This window comes from Tachypleus tridentatus, chromosome 7, assembly GCF_004210375.1.
Source record: "Tachypleus tridentatus isolate NWPU-2018 chromosome 7, ASM421037v1, whole genome shotgun sequence".
NCBI lineage: Eukaryota > Metazoa > Arthropoda > Merostomata > Xiphosura > Limulidae > Tachypleus > Tachypleus tridentatus.
Genome location: NC_134831.1, coordinates 27,379,425 through 27,393,374, shown reverse-complemented (window position 1 = coordinate 27,393,374; position 13,950 = coordinate 27,379,425). Strand labels below are relative to the sequence as shown.

Sequence of the window (13,950 nt, the reverse complement as noted above, 5' to 3'; positions counted from 1 at the left end):
CCTACACCCATAACTAGATCAACGTGCTATTTTAAACAACATAAGTGTTAAAAAATACATATTGTATTTTGTGTGATTTTGGCCATTATATTTTAAGTTTCTATTATTACAGAACTTCCCACCCAGGTGCCGCCACTGACTCCAGGGACCAATCAGAAAATGACCCAAGCACTGACAGCTAGCTTTAGCAACTGGGAAAAGGAAAGATTGAAACTGTGTATTCCTAAAGGTATAGAAGAACTACTGTGTAACTGATACTAATTTAATTATTAGTTATTCTTTAAATTTAATTCTGTCGTTTGAATCGTTTTACATTATAGCTAAATGCTCAAATAAATACGGTTAATGCAAAAACTAACAGAAGTTGTAACAAAATACATCAGTACCTTTCATGAACTACTGTTGACATCAACAACACGCCTGAAAGTTTTAAATTCTACTTTGCTTGTTTTAGACTTGTGAATGTTCAAACTGTTTTGTTTGTTTGTTGAGCGCAAAGCTACACAATGGGCTATCTATGCTCTGACCACCGCAGGTACTGAAACCTGATTTTTAGCGTTGTAATCCCTTGAACTTACTTCTGAGTCGCTGGGGAACATTTAAAAATGTTCATAACAACGATTTTGCCACTCTGCTTGTTTTAGTTTCCATAACTGAACTACTTGATATTCGTTAAGTGTGACAAATAATATATTTAAATATAATTGTTTTGGTGCAGGCTCTATTGTTTGACGTCTAATAGCATAGTTTTTGGGTGTTTTTTTTAGAATAATTATTTTACAAATTTCAAATGCAAGATTCCCGGATAAGGTTCGTAGAACGTGCTTTCACTTAAATATACACGAATCTTATGTCTTTCACTCAAGCTTTTTCCTCTCATGCGGATTAGAAACGAGTATTCACACGTATATTTATTTTGAAAAAAAAAAAAAAACTTTTAAGTAGTTTCTTTTAAAAGTATTACTTCAGAGGTAATTGCGCATTAACCCGAAGTATTAAAACTTTGAATTTTCAGAGGAAAAGCGTTGTGTTTTATATATTTCAAAGAAAATTTGCTTTATTAGAATAAAGTTTTCGAAATTACGTTATTTACGACTAGAGCAGATCCAAATAATTGAGGTAATTGTTATTGAATAGTATCACTGAGTTGACCAAATATCTTCGTTTAGCGTAGATTATTGATTAAAACATGTTCGGACTATGAACCAAGGATTAATGGTTTGCAACTCGTTGCCGTAAAAGTTCGTTTTATGAGCTGGGGTCTTGGATGCGTTATAAGAGTGATACTAAGTCTTTCTGCTCAGTCTACGTTTTACTGATGTATACTGTTGACTAGCCGATTCATCTCTGCTCCCACACCTTAAAATTATAAACATCTATGCGCAAATTGTCCTTTGTGCACCTTTGCGTAAAAATTATGAAGCGAACAAAAAAATTATCATTATGGCCGAAAATATCGCTAATAGTTAAGTACCAAACCGATAAATAAATGTACTGTAATCATTATACGAAGATTGTTAAACTAGTTATGTTAATTATTGGGTTATATTTTAGTTGTTATACTATTTAGTTAATTTTCTTTGGTCAAGAGTGAGCAATAATTACACCGCAGAACACATCTGTTTCTCATTTTTTTGTGCTTCGAAATCAAGGGTACGTTCTTAATAAACCTGATCACAATTTAATTTATTTAGTTCGAGACTGCAATTTTTATGATTCAAATTAAATTCTTTTCTTTGTCTTATTGGTCAAACGTAAAATTTGATGGTGTTAATCAACTGCAGACCTCACATTGTAGTCTGTATTCAGTGTATTGAAATTAACAATTGACCAGGATGTTTAATTAGGATTAACAGCTCAATGCTCTTTTATTTCGCCGGAAGCACCATTGAGTCGTATTGAGCGGTCTTATTACTGCTTTTTGGTGACAGGACGTAGTCAGCATTCCTAGTTACGAAACAGGGTGTTAAAGATGAATAAAATCACCTGTTTTTGAACTCTCAAATCCCTGGACCACCTCTTTTCCAAGGTCATTTTGACCTTAGTACGTCCTGAATTCTGGTAACGTTTAGAATTTGATGTGAAACACTGAAAACGGCAGACATAAAATACTTGTATAATTATCTAGTTTTACAATAGTCGTTTTTATCATACAATTTGTGTTTGAATAGTAGAAACAGTATGTGCATTTTATTCCGTACCATTGTCGTATAAAAAAAAAATGTTAAAGTTTTGCAAATTCGCTGTGTCATGACGTTAGCAATGCTTTCACCTGAACAATTTTGTCTGGTTGCGACAAGTAGTTCCCGAAACCTCTCATCAATTCGTTTTATGTTAGAAAACATCATAGTGGCTCGGCAGCATGTATAGATATGTTACAGACAACAACATACATTTCCTTAATTTATGTATTTAATGTGTCATTAATTGTTCTTGCTGGCATCAATTATTAAAAGGTAGAAAGTACCCAATTTCATATTGTATACCTTGAAAACTTCCAAAACTTTTTTGCAGTAAACGGAAATTGATATAAATACTGTTTGTTCGGTTGCTGTAATTACGCTATCTATTTTACAGAGAAGGAGAAGATAAATAGTTATGTATGGATTGGGAAATTAAAACAAAAATATTATTTTGTTTTCATAAATCACATAAATGAAGGCTGTGTAATGTATGTACGTTTTTTTGAACAACAGGTGATAAGCTAAAATGCAGGGACAGCCTTGTTTAATCAAAAAAAGGTAAAATATGTGATCAGGGTTGTATAACAGACAGAACAATTGATCACATATCTTCCTCCCTAATTCATTTTCCTGTATTTTTATCTGCACATATGAATGTATATTTGTTGTTGTTTTTCTCCAGTTTATATAAAGATATGAACATGCACTTTGATAGGATACAGATATTTCAACATGATGTCAGTGTTATAGCACAACGATAAATCTGCGGACTCACACTGCTAAAAGCTCGGTTTCGATATCCGTGGTGGGCAGAGCAAAGATAGCTCATTGTGTAGCTTTCTGCTTAATTCCAAATAAACACACAAACTCTTCATCATTGACTTATAATACTCTCTGGATTACAGAAAATGAACATTATTTTTTTTTTTTACAACCTTAGGGTATCATATCATGTTTCGTCAATGCTTTCATCGCCTCCTAACTGGTAATAAATTTCCGAACTTAAAGTGCTGAAATCCAGCTTCGATTTTCCTGCGGAGAACAGAGCGTAGATAGTTAATTGTATAGTTTTAGCTAAAAGCCAAATAAAATTACAACGTCTGATCCGACAAAGAAAAATGTTGGAGTAAATATTATTACATTTCTTTTTTATATTTTAAATATCAATAAATATATTTGCCGCAAGAAAAAAATGTATACTAAAATAGTAAAAATAACTGAATTTTATTACGCCTCACTAGAACCTTTATTGCTACTGAAAATGTTCTCTTTTTTTTTTTTGTGGGTTCTTGCCTTAAATGTTATAGTCATCACTCGAGTCTTTTCCTATAACTATTGTATTTTATACTATTAATTATGATGTTCTTTCTATTAGTATTCATTGTGTATTTATGCAAGAAGCAAAAGAATAAATTTAATTTAGTTCTTCTTTCGTAATCAAACTTTTGTACAGGAAAAACATTGGAAGTACTTTAAGCGAATAAAATACGTCTTAAGAACAACTTTAGATTTTACAAACAATATATTTTACAGCACTTCAATTCTGATATTTATTTATTTGTAGACCCACGTGAATGGAGTGAAATGGATGTGACCCACTGGCTGAATTGGGCAATTCAAGAATTCAGCTTGGAAGGAGTTAACCTTCATATCCTTAGAATGAAAGGTCGAGATATGTGCGAGCTTGGTAAAGAGTCTTTCCTCACACGTGCTCCACCGTTTATGGGTGATATCTTGTGGGAGCATTTGGATTTATTACAGAAAGGTAATAAAAATATGAGATAATATTTTCTGCAATATTATAACTTATGCTGTATAGACTGAACACTTTATTTGTGTTCCAACATTTAAAACACAAAGTGTAATACCAAATGAAAATTCTCTTTTTGTCTTATAATTGATAATGTTTTATCAAAACAATTCGGTACTCATTTGTCGGTTTTTTCACTAGGATAAAAGTAAGTTGTTATAGTTTGCTCTTATAAATAGCTAGGCTGTTATGTATAGATACCAGCACAACAGGAAGTGGCGTTAATAGAATATATATGAAATCGCTGCAGTTACTAGCAGCTGATTTAGGCGGAGTTCCTAGTGGTATAATTCCTTGTTAAAATTCGACTTTCGCAAAAATATTTCCTTCTATAACAAGTAGTAAATAGGACAGGAAAAATGATGACGAAATTGGTTCAGCGGAAAATAGATAGGCGAGCGTGGGGCCATATCGCCGGGACGGATGAGGCGGGATATCCTGTTTATTGTATGGTAGAGTACTGGTTGAAATACTAGCATATAGATGGAGAGTCGTTTTATACATCGAAACAGTACACTGAAATAGTGTAGTAGAAAGGAAAATTTAGTAATTTTTATAACTTTCAATGTCCATCTATCTATCTGTCTGTTTTTCTCTATGCATGTATATACAGACAACTAAACAACACATTTTCGAGCTCAAAGAACACTAAATTTAAAAAACAATATAAGGGTAAATAACTTTTTGATATAATTTTTAAGATCGTATAACGAAAGTACTCTCTGTTTTATAAATATTCAGAAAAAGAAATGTTTTAAAACAGTATTTCAATTATATACTTAATTTTCTAAAATACTCCAATCAAATACATCAGGCCATAATACATGCGTCATTTACTGAGTAGCATCTCATTTGTTCGATAATAATTAGCACTTAAAGAGAACCTTTTTTTCAGTGAAATAATTTTGACTCTACATTAGTTTGGCATTTAACTTGAATCTAAGGAAGATTTTTTTTCTAATGTAATTTTAATTAAAATAACCCTAATTAAACCAATTATCTTCGTATTTTTGAAGCTTGCAAGTAAAATCAGTTTGGTTGTTTAGTATTTTGTGTTTGGATTTTAAAAACGTTTGAACCGACTTACATAACTGCTTATTTCTGTAAACTTTATATTCGTGTGTTTATTAAGCCTTTCGTAAATTCGTGCACATGACACTACACGTCCCAAGTACATCCTGTGGATGGGGGTTCTATTTAAAAGAACGATATACTGGTACCCTCTCCTACTCTCCCCCGCAACTCTATTCTCCCTCTTTTCTCTATGGCTGCACCAGCCAATGAATAGAAAGGTAGTAGGCTTTGATCCTCCCATGCGCACTACTATGTTAAATCAACGTTAGCCTTACCTGTGTGTTGGCTGAAGGAGAAAGAAAAAGTTCCACGATAGAGCTAGCAGTTGGTTCTCTGCCATCTATCTGTCACAGACTTAGCATAAAATATTATCTTGCACATCTCTCTAAAAGCAGGAGTTCACATATTATCCTTCGGTGCAGTGAAACGTACCCCAAGCGGTAACTCTTGCTATTTGAACAAACTGTAAAACTTGCAGAAAACCAGAGTGAAGGCAGACATAGTGTAATAGGGTCCTCATCCCGATGTAAAGTAACTACACCGCTTGGCCCCAGCAGGATTTATCATATTTCACTCCAAATAACATCCTGGCTCTGCATCCGTCGGAAAACTTCATAATACTGTATTTACTGTGTTTCCGACTGGTACCTCTATCATCCCAAAGTCCTTCCTCTTGTTCAGTAAGTAATGTATCCGTACTAGCTTCTGGTGTTTTTCTCCCTTTTCCGTAGTCGTCTAGAAGTAGAATGTCGAAAACAAACAATGTTAGTTATCAGTTTCAGAACACCTTCTGTATCTAAATAATAAGGTTGAGATATATTGAATTTACAGTTCAGTTATACATATTTTAGTACTATTACAAATGAAGACCGAGATATTCTCGAAAGAAGTTTATATCAGATTTCCTTTACAATTTTATAATGTCAAATCTTTTCAGTAAAAATATGATTTTATGACATTGACTTAAATCAATGATTTTATTATCTCTAACTGTGAATATTATATATAATTATTTTATATATTATACATATTTATTATATTATATATAATTATTTTAGTTCTTTCAGATTGTCACTAAGGTTTTGTTATAAAACGTATATATATATTTTTTCTCCGTTAGTAACTTTCTGTTTAATCCCGTTTGGTTTAAAGAAATGCTATATCCTTCTATTTTCAATAATGGAAACTGAGCGTTTATGAATTTTGTACAGTTTGAGGTTAGGTTTCTCTTGGGTGATTTATTTTGTCAAGTTAATTTGAAATTATTAATTATATGTATGTAATGTTTACATTAACTTTAGTTTATATATAAGTCACCTAAGATTACCATCGAAACTTTTATCAGTTGTCAAACAAGTAGTGGTATCTATGCTTGTGTGTAGACATTGGCTTTTGGTATCTCTGTGTGTTCTGTGTACTCATTACCAGTACGTTTGATTGTACTTATGACAATAGAGAACAATTCCGTTATTCCTATGCCGTGTTAGTATACTATATATTTCATGCCATAATATATTTTAAATACATTTTAACTTTAATGCCTGCAATGTTCTATAGTATTAATTTTATTGTTTCTTTTCGGTTATAACGTACTACCTTTTCATTCTTGGCTAGTTTGGGACAATTATATGTTTAGATAAGGCTTAGTGATAAATGATTTGATTTACATATTTACTGCGTCAGTGTTTTCTGGTGTACGCATATATTATATGTATACATTTGTATGGAGCTTTGTGTGTTCAAGAAATTTCATTTGTGTTCAAACTACTTTTTTTTTTAGATTGATATATTACAACTACAAAATAATTATACTGCGCTTACACTTTAACAAATTCAATAAAGAAAGAATTTGTTAGGAGGAAATCATTTTTAATTACTTTTAAATGGTTTACAAGTTAATATCAATATTGCGTTACTATTTATGAGGCCGTTCCATTTTTTACCCATAGTTGTTTTATACAGATGAAGATGCACATCAGTATATTCAATTCTGATAAAAGAGTTAAAATACAGGATCACACATAAAAGTTGCAATAAATAATAAAAAAGAAACTCAAAGCTCTACCGCTTTCGAATAGCTCACTAGTCTTCTTTATTCTTTTCAAGAATTAGTTAATTATTCCTGAGCGCTCTAGCTTTTTTTTATTTAATTCAATGTAATGTTCATTTATGTTTACAAAATTGAGTGTTTTATATTCCTGGCGTTTGACATGTGTCGTCGTACAAGGCTTAGCGCGGGGTCCTAGCCCCCTACGCTAGGCCTATATTCCCCTTGTTTCTAATTCTGCCCTGCGCATGTTGAACACCTGTATAAATCTTGCAGTCATCGCCGACTAGCACGAAATTTGTGGCACCCGCCCTGCTGAAAGGTATAGTTAACAATATAGAACTCGACGAAATGTTACTGACGGCGCGTATTTGTACAGAATCTTTCATATGTAATATGGGATGTTATGTAGTAAAATATTAATGACACATATTTATTACAGAGATGAACGCTGTAATTTTTTTATTGTAATTAACCAGTTTATTGTTTCTATTGTCATATCTTAGATTTAATAAATGAAAAAAAAATCTTTAGAAATAATTCCTTCACGTTACACAAGATATAATAACAAGTGTAATCTGACTGGGTGTGTGTGAAGAGAGTGTCACATACCCTCAATAATCTACATTCACGAGGCTAATGTAGTATAGTCAACAAGTTCTGTTTAATTTGGACTGTACTGAAGAACTTACTAGAAGTACAAATCGTTTCACAAACATATATATGTAATTTCTTATAATTGTAAGCGCATGTAAAGGACTAAACAAATTTCAATCTTATTCTCCCTTACCCCTCCAGAACGACCCTAGATGATAATTAATAACTTTGCTTGGACATTTTTTGTTTGGTAGGTTTTGTTTGCACGTTAGATATTAACGCATAAAATTTATTAAGATAATTTTCAAGTGTTTGTTAAATGGTGAAAGATAACTTTGTCCAAAGTGAACTGGATTTATTGTTTCTGTGAAAAATTATCATCTACTGTATTGGCAAAACAAAGCTGTTAAAGCTAAGTTAACATAACGCTTTTTCAGACGTGGATAAACAAAGATCTTCCTTGGAAAACGTTCCTTCCAATCTCTACGAATCGGTATGCATGCCAGACTTTGACGAATTTTTTCAACAAGGGGGAAGTTATCCATTGCCAGAACCGAAAGTTACTCCTGTCATGAACGGCACCGGACCCGGCACTGCCGTTCCCAATAGCCAACCTTATGTTGAGGGTGAGTTTTAGGTGTATATATATATATATATGTATATATATACATATAAATATACCCTCTGTAGATGATTGATGTATAATTCTTATTGATTTTTATCACTCTGCGTTATTTTAAAAAGTGATGTATTTCTGTACCCCATAGTTGTACTGGAATTAGATAATAATTTCAATACAAATATCATTGTTTTATCATTCTTTTATATATCATATCGCTTTGGTTATCATGAGCACTTTGCTTCGAGTTTTTCTATATACTACAACTTCTTAAAGCTGATACTGAAAATGGTCATATCCGGCCATTCTCACCTGCTGGTCAGCGGAAATCTCTTGTCACAGAAAGAGGGCAATAACTGTATCACCATGGAGATAATAGACACGAGTAAAGTTGTGCCTTTTGTAATGTCCGGAAACAGGATTCTCTCCTTCACGGGCCACGAGCCCGCATGAGCTGTGCCATCGGATATAGAAACATATATCTCAGTCCAGAAAGAAGACGACAATGAAATCCAATCTTGTGGTATGCAATTATTGAATGAAATAGTGGGAGGTTACCGTGTGTATTTGTCCCTAATAATTTGCAAGTCCAAAGCTAATTCAGTTTTGTTTAACATTTATATCAAATTAACAAGAATAAGCATTACAAGAAAATAACGTTTCTGTATAATTGCGTTAATCGAAATATTTTTATTTTCAATAACTTTCATCATTTTATGCTTTATACTTGGCTTAGAGATTTATTTACATCGTGATTACTTGAAATTTGAGTTATGTAGTGAGTAATTGTACTTATACAATAAATTACAATGATCTATATATGCAAATAAGTTTAATTTTAAGATTATATTTTAAAAAGAGATTTCGTACAAAAATCGTGCTGCTTAAGAAAGTTTATAATATCTAAACCATTTACTAATAGGGACTATAAATATTTTAGGCATAAACGGTGGATAACATTTCTCTGCCTTAATGACACGAATTACTTAAGTAATCGTTGTTGTTGAACAGTTAATTCTCATAAGGTCAGAATTATATATTACTTATAGGTTGGTACAAGAGTTAGAATTTTTAAATCAAGAAGTCGAAAATTATTTGGTTCGCGTTCTTGATTTTACTCCACGTCCTACTGCGCACGCCTCCCTCACCTGTCATGTGTTGCTATAGCCTACCCGTGTGAGGCCATGGGTGCATAATTCTTTTGGTGCTGATCGAAGCTAAACCACGTTGGGCTCTCCATGTGCCGACAGTCCTTACCATCTGTCACACGCGCTGAACCTTTTAGATGGGGGAATGTTTTCACAACAGGTGGGTTGAGGGGAAACTGGATGGAGTTAATGAGGTTACAAAGTAAGTAAAAATTATTCGTGCGATTTTATTATTATTATTTTATCTTTACGATGTTTCTTTGATTTCCTGGCTGAACCTAATGAATGTTTTTGAACGTTGAAGTGATTTACAGACTTATTTACAGACAGTATCCATTTTGATGTTTGTATGTCGTCATCCGTCGTAAAAGAAGCATAAACATTAATTTTATTAACCAAAAGTCTATTCAGTATCTACCTGAATTTTCCTCTGTAAATCTAACATTTTTCCAATTACGCGTTTTAACAATATAATACTCCAATAGTTTCAATAACAGACGCATCTACGTTAAAGTATTGAATGTTTTATTTCCATCATTTTAAAAATAGTTGAGTTTAATATGCAATACTCCAATTATATAAAAAATACAAGCACAATCTTATCATTAATTTGTGTTTTAATTGTTATAATTATTTGTTAGGGCTCGCTACTGTTTTCGTTTTGTCTTTCTATTTGTGTGTGATATTCAGTCCACTGGGCCTGATTATTTTTATCAGAGTATAAATCTGTAAAAAGTAACGTGTAGCTGAATATTTAAGATACCGTAACATCGTGTTATTAATAAAATAAGAATGAGAAAAATCACTAAAAAATAAGCCTTAAAGCAAACATCAGATAATCTGAGCGATTTTTCAGAAAAGGAAGATAAACTTTAAGAAAGCACTCAGATCATTGGGTTTGTTGTTTCGTAACTTTTAATTTTTTGATCCTACACTATTTCATAATATCATAAATATAGTATCTATATTCATGTCCACGGAATACTAGATTTAAATAAAGAAAAATATAATTAACATCTCGATCACTGGGTACTGAGTTCTTTGGAATTTATTTGTCTGTGCTAATTGGTTGCTATTTTCAATAAAAGAAGATGCCACCTGAAGTTCTATATTGAACTTTAATAGTGTAATAATAACTTTCCCGTGAAGACTTTTGGCCGTTTCGTTGCTTCATTATACTTCTGTTTTGTAACTAGGAATTCTTAAGTGTACAATGAACAGGCACAAGAATTTGGAAAAGTGGGATTCGACTCTTCAATCAAAATGCAAGTTTAATAAATATGGCCGTTTTAATAAGAAGGTATATAAAATTTCAATTCTCGTTAATGCTAAGAACAATTATGGATTACTTGAGAGCGTTACAAATGCAGAGATATCTATATTTGTCCTTCTTTCTACAGAGCAAAAAACACGAAAAAGCCTATATTACCATTATACACTCACATATATTTTTAGAATGTTTAGTATTTTTCTTAGAAAATATGTTTAGCATGCTTGGGTTCTCTTGTGAATTCTAATAAAATAGTGAATAGTATGACTTCAGGAGGAGAATAACTATTGAAATGTACTCATTATATTAACTGTCTTTCAGGTTTAATCCATATCAACTATTTAAGTGCAGTAATAGTTTAGTTCTACAAGACGATGTCATGTAGCTATGAATTGATATAATATAGTTCGTTCACAAATACAGTTCTTAAAAGATTACCATTGATTTTGGTTCTGAATTATAAGATCACGATCCCAGTCACGAAAACTAACTCCTGTAGGCGTTCATTTTCTCCAGAATCTTTCACTTGCAAGCTTCTAATATTATTCGATTTTGACCTCTCAGGGCACTTGTCCGTCTCACTACTCTTCGTTCACCATCATTTCTTCGCTTCCAGTTAATATGATTTCCTTTATTCGAGCATGAATCCAAAGGTAAACAGTATCTACAAACCTCACAAGCGAAGCAGTCTTCTTTCTTTCTATGTTTATGTTCCTGGCAAGGTATTTTTACAGATTTCACTTATGAGTATATTCTTCCAATCAGAAGAAGAAGCGTTTTTAGATTGTATTATTGGATTACGATTATGCAGTCTTGCGCTTCCAATCAGTTTTTCGGTTTGACGTTTTTTTTCCTGAATTTGGGTCGTTTTTTTTGCGACAGGAGGTCTGTAAAAAAACGCATATTGGTGTAAGTGGAGACGGACACTTCTTAATTTAAATTCTCCTCCCCCATACCACTCTAAATATTAGTGATATTTTCTTTGTGATGTAGAGGAAAAATAAATTATTGTTTGCAGATTTGATTAAAATCATATGAAGTAATGATGGAAGAGTTACAATATAAATCGACAAAACTGTACCAGTTTGACAGCCACATAAACTTTCTATTAGGCTTAGGTCACTTGTTCACTGCTTCACCGCTTTCAGATAGCTCAATTCCTTTCTGCTTCAGTGACTTGCGCTCCACCCGTTAGTTGTAACTATTACGGCGCAAGCGTAAATATAGGTCACCATTCGTTCCTTTATAAAATGCTTCGTATTTACATGTACGATATATTAATTGTTCAAAAGGAAGTTTCACATCATTTATAATATTAAACACAATATATTTGGGTAGTGTAGTTGCTGAGAGACTTAGAGAAGTTTAGTAACATGTTTGTTTGTTTTTCTTGTGAAAACCTACTTAAAAATTAAAAATTGTCTAAAAGAACAAAATTTCTATATGTATTTTGCAAATGCGTCCGTTAACGATGTCAGATTAGTAGATATTAAAACTTTTTATTGAGCAAGAAGTAGATCAATAATCCGAAAAACGCCTTCAGATTTTTTAAATATTTATAACTGTAATACTACTCTTGTAAACTGTAAGTACTTAACTAAAGAAAAATTAGAGACTTCATGCTATACAATATTTAAAGCCACATCTTTTGTCATACCTTTTGAGCTCCACCTGTGACACAGCGGAAAATATGAAGACTTATAAGGCTAGAATTCGAATTTCAATATCATTGGTGAGCACAACACTAACAGCCCATTGTGTAGCTTTATGCTTAACTACAAACAAACATACCTTTTAGTGGCTCTAATCCTAAATGATGACTCCACTTAGAATAATGTGCCTAGGTTGCTGTCAAATTTGAATATATATGTTACACAATGTTCATTTAGATATAATGTATCACGACACAGAAAATAATGCAGCAACGTCTGTTCGCGTAACCTTGCTAATGATTGCTCCTATTTGTCCAATTATGGAACAATGTCATTTGATATATATGTTCGGAAAATGGGATGTTTCACAATATAATACCAGTTTAGTACAGAACTATGTAATTTATTGAAACATGTTGTTTTCCTACTTTGAAAACACTTGTTTAGCCAGAAAGAAACAGTTGTAATACTTAACATGCTTGTATTTTCTCTATGTATTATATATTTCAAGAAGATCCCATATTTAGATATTACTTTGACTTCGTGATAGCTAAAATCTGTAGATCAACAAAATGCTGATATTAGTATACAGACAACATGATATTACAGTATTTAGTTAATAATTAAGATTCTAACCTCCTATTGTGATTTTTACAAATGAGTTGTAAAAAGCTCTTTGACTTTTAAAGAGATGCCAGTGTGTATGGTTTCAGGTGTCATCAAATTCACTGCAAGAATAAAGTGCACCAGCAACTTGCTATGTCCCAAGCTGTAGTAGTTCGTAGATATCATATTATGTAATGTTGTCACTTATAATTCTTCTTTAACCATACCACGGATAGTCCGTATAAAACCTCTAAACGAAATGAGGTTTTATGACCTTGTATTCCATAAAAGTGTGCTTTCGTATAAATAATATTTGTATGTGAAGGCCAGATGTTAATGCCACCTGTTGTCTTTTCCCTTTCATATTTCCACCCTTCAGTAAAAGTCATGCTTACACACATGCCACGAATGTTATGGTCAGTAATCTTTGAAATAGAAAAAAAAAAAAAAAAAGGGAGAGAGAGAACAACATAAAGTCATTCCAGCTTCTCAAGAAAGCCGCCCATTGACATTGTTTTCACTCATCTGGAACCGGTGGCATTGAAATCTGACTTGTTAGCGAAAGCTATGGTAGGTGTTTAACTTGTTAGCAAAGTAAAAATTCAGGTCAGTAGAGTTTGGGACAAAAATTACTTATTGCGTACCTTTGATTGATTAATTCTTCTGACTTCACCTGTGCAGCGCTTATAATAGTTTAGTGAAGCAGTAAGTACACAGATATTTAATCAACCGTTAAGAAAAATAATAATTACCGGTTCGTAATACAATTATGGGTGTGTTTTACTTGTACACTTTTTCTTTACTCTCAAGACTTTATCAGTAGTTATTTTGTAAAGTCACAAATCTAGTTTTCAGTATCTATTTAGAACATATTTATTACACCCATTTAAAGAATCACATTGTTTGAAGTAAAAAAATTGTTTGTTGAATAGAACTTCTTTCTT

At 32.3% G+C, this 13,950-nt stretch overlaps 2 protein-coding genes and 1 long non-coding RNA gene across 14 annotated transcripts in view; 2 read left to right on the top strand and 1 right to left on the bottom strand.

Moving 5' to 3' along the window:
• The window catches only part of LOC143255349 (protein spaetzle 5-like), a 201,022-nt gene extending 195,276 nt beyond the window's left edge, over window positions 1-5,746 (bottom strand). Inside the window, exon 1 of the mRNA XM_076510864.1 lies at window positions 5,343-5,746. The gene's annotated coding sequence lies outside the window, so the exon portion shown is untranslated. The remainder of the gene's footprint in view (window positions 1-5,342) is intronic.
• The window catches only part of LOC143255347 (protein c-ets-1-A-like), a 74,681-nt gene that overhangs the window by 50,213 nt on the left and 10,518 nt on the right, over window positions 1-13,950 (top strand). For all 12 annotated transcript variants that reach the window (XM_076510852.1, XM_076510848.1, XM_076510846.1 and 9 more), the window contains 3 exons: window positions 113-229; window positions 3,748-3,948; window positions 8,149-8,337. In XM_076510852.1, the coding sequence (XP_076366967.1) occupies window positions 113-229; window positions 3,748-3,948; window positions 8,149-8,337 (507 nt within the window). The remainder of the gene's footprint in view (window positions 1-112; window positions 230-3,747; window positions 3,949-8,148; window positions 8,338-13,950) is intronic.
• On the top strand, window positions 8,344-13,949 carry LOC143255351 (uncharacterized). Its single transcript, XR_013030571.1, has 3 exons — window positions 8,344-9,680; window positions 10,675-10,778; window positions 13,386-13,949. It is a non-coding gene; the product is annotated as an uncharacterized LOC143255351 (long non-coding RNA).